The sequence below is a fragment of the Solea solea genome, chromosome 13, assembly GCF_958295425.1.
Source record: "Solea solea chromosome 13, fSolSol10.1, whole genome shotgun sequence".
Lineage (NCBI taxonomy): Eukaryota > Metazoa > Chordata > Actinopteri > Pleuronectiformes > Soleidae > Solea > Solea solea.
Window position 1 is genome coordinate 5,312,657 of NC_081146.1, and position 7,888 is coordinate 5,320,544.

The following is a 7,888-nucleotide window of genomic DNA, read 5'->3' on the forward strand; positions in this document are numbered from 1 at the left end:
ATTCTCACATTATCTGGAATCTATATTTACCGGCATATGTCTAAATGGTCTGTATTTATGCAACACTTTTCTAGACTTGACGACCACTCAAAGCTGCTTTACACTACAGTCACTCATTCACACCTACCACTCACATATTTGAACAGCGTATCCATGTGCAGTGCTTATTCCATCACACATCGTTCATACCCATTCACACGTCTTTTGCCTGGGGATACATTAGCATGTAGGCTGGTGACTGCTGAACCACTGCAGCGACAGCAGCATAACTTTAGCATAAAGTTATGGATTGTCACTGATTGTTTTGGGGATGTGGGTTTTGGCCCAAACAAGACGGAATGATTGGATTTTGCTGGTGATACAAATACACACCCAGGAACAGTGATTGTGTTTGTTTTTCTGGCAGCTGATGCCCAGAGAGTGCATCAACTCCCTGTTTGACAACTTCACCTGGACCAAAATCTCAGGATCTCCTTCCCCGCTTGGCCTGGGACTTTCCTCAGCGTGGCTGCATCCTCACGTCAGCGTATTTGTCATCCTCGTCCTTTTCTTCATCATGAAGGTAAGTATTCCTCTAACCTGCGCTGTGCACAGCAGGTATTACACTTACATATACTGTACATGATAGCATGAAAAACGTCCGGGGCTTGTCTCGGTCCTACCTTGATCCTGTTTTTGTGTTGCAGTTCTGGATGTCAGCAGTTTCCACCACGATGCCCATTCCCTCAGGTGCCTTTATGCCAGTGTTCATATTAGGTAAGAGGATTTTGTAATGTGGGTGTAGTATCTTCTGCTGAGCTTCAGTTCAATTTGTCTTCAACAGCAAGTCTTATCTCTCTCCCCAAGGAGCTGCTTTCGGTCGCCTCGTAGGAGAGATCATGGCCACACTATTCCCTAACGGAATCCTGTTTGATGGGATAGTCTACCGCATCCTGCCGGGAGGTTACGCTGTCATTGGTCAGTCTGCTATCCTTACTGCTTGTGTTCCCTGAGCATAGCCCTAAGTACTTAAACTAAGTCATTTTTGTTTGTTGTTTTGGTTATTATTATTTTGCCCCTGTGAGTAAATAATTGTTAGTATATAAAAGTTATGCAATACAGCTTTAACGTGTATAGATTTGAGGAGAATGAATTCTTTAAACATTTATATATGTCACCTGGATTTTAATATTCTGGTCCTCTGTCTGCCCTGGCATTTAAATGTCTCATCCACAGGCAAATATGTTGATAAAGTCATCTGTATACCTGAGAGGCAATTAAGCTATTTGTTCTTGACCTGGCAGCAGCTTTAGTCAATATGTTATTTTGAAGATGACCTTGGAGTCTTACCACCAATTTAACCTTCAAAAGTCATTGAATACTCTGTCTCAGTGTGGTGTTCTGTTTCACCACGGAAATGAACAGATTTTACCTCATTAACTCCAAATAACCACATTATAACATATTACCCCAGATTGTCAAGGGTACATTTTTACTGCCTCTGGTACTTTTCACAATATATTTTCTGGGACAGGATCCAGTGAATGGTTATAAGCTGCAGATGGATATTTTTCTGCCTAACTCTCAACACTGTTAACAATCTCTTTCCAATGTCTGCTATTTTATTTTAAAAATACATGTATTTGAACAATTTCTCTGATATTTTAAAAATACATGTATTTGGACAATTTCTCTGATATTTCAAGACATTTGAGAACATCATCATTTTGCTGTTTGAGAAACACCAATTAACATTTTCTGACATTTCAAGCACCAAAAACCTAATAGATTCTGAAAATAATCATTAGAGTCAGCCCGAATACCGTGTAATCACATGTCTTACGTCGTCTTTGCCCTCCCCTCTGCTCTCTGACAGGAGCGGCTGCAATGACAGGAGCTGTCACACATACAGTTTCCACAGCAGTAATCTGCTTCGAGCTGACAGGTCAAATCTCCCACATCTTACCCATGATGGTGGCAGTCATCCTAGCGAACATGGTGGCCCAGGGTCTGCAGCCGTCTCTCTATGACTCCATCATCCAGGTGAAGAAGCTGCCCTACCTGCCTGAGCTGGCACTTGGGCACATCAGGTAAAGTCCGCAGCGATTTACGTGTTGACATTTTCCAGGTACACACCAGTTATTGTATTATCTCTGTCTCCTCAGCAAGTATAACATCTTTGTGGAAGACATCATGGTGCGCAGGGTGAAGTTCTTGTCTTCTCAGTCCACTTATCGACAACTAAACCATCTGCTTGAGAGCACAGCCCTGAAAACCATCCCGCTGGTCGACTCCAGAGGTAGAACCACTCACACCATCATAATGGCTGACTTACAAATGCTAAGTGGATATGTATACTTATTTGTACGATCTCATAATGGTGTTTGCTTTCTTGCAGAATTAGGGGCACAAAGTCAATTATTAAGCACAGATATCAGGATAACCAAAACAGCTAATTAAATAACTTCCCTAAAGGTTTGACGACTCTTTTAAATCCCTAGTGTTAAAATCTGCAGTCTTGCCATCACATGTCACTATTTTGTGACATCTGATGGCAAATGTGCAGATTCTAATAATGAAGGACTCCTCTACTTACCCCTTCCTTTCCCAAGCTTGTCAGGGAACTGAGCTCTGGCTCATCAGGCTGCTGCAGAAATACAGCGCTGCAAGATGGTGACCTCTAGCAAGGCTTTTGCCAAAATAAAAGGCTTGTTCTGAGGCTGAAATAGAAACCACACAATTGTATTTGATATTTGATTATATGCTTCTACAAACATACAGTAATGATGGGTTGTATATTCACTTTCTGCCAATAACTGTCCCTCTGCAGAATCCATGATTCTTCTGGGCTCCATAGAGAGAACAGAACTTCTGGCCATCTTTGATTGGTGGCTGTCACCAGAGAGGCGGATCTTTGAAACAGGTCCCAGTTCACCGGGCCAGGGCTGCAAAGTGAGCTGGGAGTCCTTCACCTTTGTTGACGAGGAGGGCGGAGAGGAGAGTGCAGACAAGGTGTAAAAAAACAGACCATAATTTGCTTTACAGATGTATGTTTCGAGTGGAGATTTTCTTTATTATTCTCTTAACTGTGTCCTCAGACCTCTCCAGTTCAGGAGGAATGCAATGGGCCGATCCCGTCCCCGAAACCTCAAGAGGCCTCCAGCAACCACGCAGGCTCAGGTGACAAAGCACTTCCATGCTACATACAGACAAGTGAACCCATCATACGTCACTTACTCTCTCCTCTAACATGTGTTGCTGTTTCATGTCGTCAGACCAGGGCAAGCTGCCATCTGTCAGGAGAGCCCTTCAGAGACTCTTCTCCACAACGTCTTCATCAGTCCAAGCTGAAACTCAGGTAAGCTACGAAGATCAACCACGCATGCTCATCACTTTGACCCCTAATGCCCGAAGGAGCAACACATCAGTGATTACTCTGTAGAGCTGGCAGTGACAGCTCAGACAGGGGCATCAGTCCAACATGGCAGCCCGAGCCAACCTCCCAAAGGAGAATCATGACATGCATGACAAACAAGGAGGAGCTGACCATGTCCTGCAGAATGATCAAACCACCAGGGGGCGTGTTATCGTCAACATCAGTATAGCTGTTTAAACTGTCCAACCACGTGTCCATCAGTCTTTCCCCTGTCTTTCCTCAGAACACCACGCCCCCTGCACTGACTGACACCATGTCACCAGAGGAGGTACTGTACACTATTGATTCAGCATCCACACAATCAAAGCATCCAAATCAATAACGAGAAACCCTGTACACTCCGAGTCTATTTCACTTTACTGTGATTGGCTGGTGCAGATCAAAGCCTGGGAAGAGGCAGAGCTGGACAAACCAATCGATATGGAGCAGATACGTATAGATCCCTCCCCATTTCAGCTGGTGGAAAGAACATCTCTGCACAAGGTGATCACTACATACAGCAGTGACCTGTTGAACATATGCTAAGAAAATGCACAGACATTGATTATTTGTGCAATATGATCAAGCTGTAGATTTCACAGGAATGTTGTAACACTATGTTTTTGGACATTACATATTAATTTTTGAGCTTTTGATGACTAACTTGGGATAATCTGGCAAAAAAGACGAGGCATGCTTAATTGTTGCTGGCAAAGGAAATACTTAAGATGCAAAAGCACATTCTTTTTTTTACTGATGTACAGACTGACTGACTGCGCTGAGATCCCGTCTGAGTCACAAATGCTCACTCTCAATGAAAACATGTTGGGTCACAATATACAAAAGATTTGAGACAATCCAACACCCAATAAAATACAGTATTTTAAGTATATTGAAACAGGATTTCCTGCACCAAAGTCTACAAAGAAAATCACCCCTTTAACTCTGACGCTGATGTCACAAAATAACACATTTGAACTTACAAAAGGAAGGAGTGAGCGCTTAAAAAGACCGTGGAAAAGACTGTCAGTGGTGAGGAAAGAGTGGTGAACATATTCTCAATATTCTTGTTCTTAATTTTAAGTGGCCAAACTCAAACTTTCCCCCATGATTTGACTGAGAGTGAGCCTCTGTCTCTTACTGGTTCACGGCACGGGAAAGTCAGCATTGACTGTGTGTTACTACATCATACAACCATGCTTTAAAAAGCAATGAACATGTAATGTAATGACATGTAATGTAATGTAAAAGCCTGAACTATCCCTTTAGTGCTTAGCACATGTGGCTATCCTAAATATTTATTAGTACACAGAATACAGACATTTAGTCAAAGCCCCAAATGTTAAATTATTCATTGAAAACAAAGAGGAAAAGGTCTTCATTTGAATATTCACTTTGTGTTTTTATTTATTTCCAGTGAAGACAGAAATCTGTTGCATGGCTCACTGCAGCTCGTTCTATGTTCATACGACCGTAAGGCTTTGAATCCCGAATGTTGGATTTAGTCGTGTGACTCATGTGGTGTTGCAGAGCCATATATGTATCACCTCTTCTTCCTGCAGTGAAATGTTTATGAGGAACAGTGTAGCCATGCAAGCATTATACTATCAGTGTGTAATGTGTTTCACACTGAGTGGATCATGTCACTGTCTCTGTCTTTACCCAGACCCACACTCTGTTCTCTCTGCTGGGTCTCAGTCACGCCTATGTCACCAGTATTGGAAAGCTGGTGGGTGTCGTGGCTCTGAAGGAGGTAATGGCTCTCTCTGTTTTTTAATCATTTTGCGTGTTTTGGGGTCACCCCCTCCTGGTGTGATGCTGTAACGCAGCCCTGACACAGAGCTGTGACGATCGCACGCTGTCGCTCTGCTCTTGTGTCACAGAGTGCATCTCTGCTTTATGCTGTGATTCATGGGATTATTCCATTCACCGCCCTCACAACTCAAACTGCCTGGATGTTCACTTAAGTAATCCCACATTGTCACGTTAATGTCTTCGAGGAATTCATTTTACTTCACCATTATGTCCTCAATAATATTCAAAATGACAAAAAAATCAAGCGGGTATAACAAAGGTATAATCCATATATAAAAATATGATGTATATCAATAGGTTTATGCACTTTGAGCTCTAATCTAAATCTAAATCTCGAAAGATTCACAGTTTAACAGGATCACACTGAAGCATTAAGTCTATCCAATTGTATTGGATCCATTGTGGGGGTCGATTAAATGATGTGATTAACTGTATTCATGCCTTTCTTATCTCATGTGCTTTGTGTGACATTGCAAATGAAGCTGCTTTGACAAAATGATGCAAGAAAATGTTGGATATTTGTCTAAGAATAAAGTGGTTCTGTTGTTATCTTAACCTTTAACCTCTTCCTCTTCCCCAACAGCTGCAGAAGGCCATAGAGGGCTCCACTCGTAGCGGGGTGAGACTTCGTCCCCCTTTCGCCAGCTTCAGAGACGCCAGCAGGAAAACCAAGAAGCACCAGCCTCCCTCGTCCACCCCTTCCTCCCCCACTAGAGACAAAGACATGTGGGGGGAGGGGAGCAGACATGAGGGGGAGATGGTGAGGAAGGAGTCTGAAGAGGACCTTGGAGGGAAAGCCTCGTCTTCTAAAGCAGCCGTAGGTTGTGACACTGCTCCGTCCTCACCCAGCAACGAGGAGAGCAATGGTGGCAGCTCCTCAGCCACGGGGGGAGACAGTGAGCCTCCTCAGGAGCCACTGTCCCCTTCTATCACCTCCCCTACCTCAGATTCACCTCCTGCCTCCCCCCTGTCACCCACCAATCCTGTCCTCACGCTGTCTTCCTTGCATGAGGCTGGAGACAGTGAGGAGTCAGATGAGCCCATATAGGAGGACTGGGTTGAGAAGAAAAGACTCTTGTCTGATTTCACTCACTTTGTCCCTGAGACAGAGCTGCTGTCTGGGTAGAGGAGTCGGCTCGACCTGCAGCCCTCACAGAACTCTCAGCTCTTAGCAGCAGGTGCACACAGCGCTCCTGACACTTGTAGTACAGGATGTTTTTCTACTCTTACAACGATCTCACTTTTTCACTCTCAGGTGTCTTCCTGTGTCTTCTGAACTGCAGATGGACAAACATATCCAGTCCTACATGTCAGTCACGTTAACACTGTCCATCCATATCCTGGAAATGTTGAATGTAACTATACGTCATATGTACTGCTGTCTGTCATTTCATTAACTGACAGCAATGAATTGTATGATAATGAACTAATACATTGATGAAGACTTAATGAATTTGACCGCAGGGTTAAAAACAATCATGCATTTAAAGTTTACTGATTGGAGATCATTTTAAATTATAACTTTTGCTGTATAGTAAATATTCAAGTCATTTTTAGAAAGAATAACTATTAAACCTGTCCACTATAGCTTATTTTAATCATTCATATTACAAATGATGACGAGCAACATGCTGACATTTACTTATTGGCATTGAACACAAAGTACTGAGACTGATGGTAAGTAGAGGGAAAGTTAAGGAGTGGAGGGTGTGAGTTACTTGTGTGGGTTAGTTAGTTTTAGAGTAAACAGTGGTGAACGTTCTTCCTGTTTGGAGAGAGATATGATACAACTGGAACATAAGTTACGCATTATTTTGATTTGAATGAGAACATCTGAGAAAAGCCCTGTAAAAAAAAAAAAAAGGTCTACCTGCTATATCTGGAAAACATTCAGTGGTTTACTGGGCTGTCAGACGTGTGCCTGTGCATGTGGGAATATGTTGAGAAAATCAAGTGCTAAGAAAATGGTTGTCTGACAGCATTTCAAACCTTCAAACCAAATATTCCAAATACAGCACATAGACAGGATGTTTTATTTAAGCTGGGCTTCGACAACATGTTCTCACTGCTGTTCCTGTTCACATCAGAACAACACGCACATCATGGTCCAGTTCTCCCTCTGCAAACACACTCACTCTACTCTCACACACCTTTCTTTATGTCTTTATTGAAGTGAAATGGAAGATTCTTTAAGGATGTTGATTCAAAATGACTTCAGCCACGTGTGAATGGTAGGGTCTATTGAATTTGGCTCAGTTGCTTGACAACAATAGCAGCCAGAAGAGGGATCGCAGCAGTGGCCAATCAATTACATGCAAATTCACATCCCTGAAAAATGAATTTGTGAAGTGAATGCTGTATTTCTACTGTTGTTCTTGCAATTGTTGCGGCGATAAAATAACTGTCTTTCAAAGAGGTGGAGGTCTGTGGCCTCACTGCCAGGGTCATCCATTGAAATTATAATTCAGGATATGTTTCTTTCTCCTTCTTCTATTTTTACAAAAGGCTTCAGATACAGCAAATAAAAAGTAAGTTTTCATTTTGAAATCAAATTATTAATGGAAAATTGTCTAATAAATGTTTCTGTTTGTGTTGTTAAACTTTGCAGGAGGTCCTCGACTTAGGAAAGAACCCTGACATGGCGTCTGATCAGCACTAATCGCTTCCTCACAGAATATT

At 42.5% G+C, this 7,888-nt stretch overlaps 1 protein-coding gene across 2 annotated transcripts in view; it reads left to right on the forward strand.

Moving 5' to 3' along the window:
- The window catches only part of clcn1b (chloride channel, voltage-sensitive 1b), a 28,760-nt gene extending 21,012 nt beyond the window's left edge, over positions 1-7,748 (forward strand). For both annotated transcript variants that reach the window (XM_058648506.1, XM_058648504.1), the window contains exons 12-23: positions 407-562; positions 687-756; positions 847-957; positions 1,856-2,069; positions 2,145-2,278; positions 2,810-2,991; positions 3,078-3,159; positions 3,255-3,337; positions 3,639-3,683; positions 3,794-3,898; positions 5,061-5,147; positions 5,793-7,748. In XM_058648506.1, coding sequence (XP_058504489.1) covers positions 407-562; positions 687-756; positions 847-957; positions 1,856-2,069; positions 2,145-2,278; positions 2,810-2,991; positions 3,078-3,159; positions 3,255-3,337; positions 3,639-3,683; positions 3,794-3,898; positions 5,061-5,147; positions 5,793-6,257 — 1,734 coding nt within the window. In that variant the 3' untranslated portion in view covers positions 6,258-7,748. The remainder of the gene's footprint in view (positions 1-406; positions 563-686; positions 757-846; positions 958-1,855; positions 2,070-2,144; positions 2,279-2,809; positions 2,992-3,077; positions 3,160-3,254; positions 3,338-3,638; positions 3,684-3,793; positions 3,899-5,060; positions 5,148-5,792) is intronic.
- Positions 7,749-7,888: the final 140 nt, after the last annotated feature.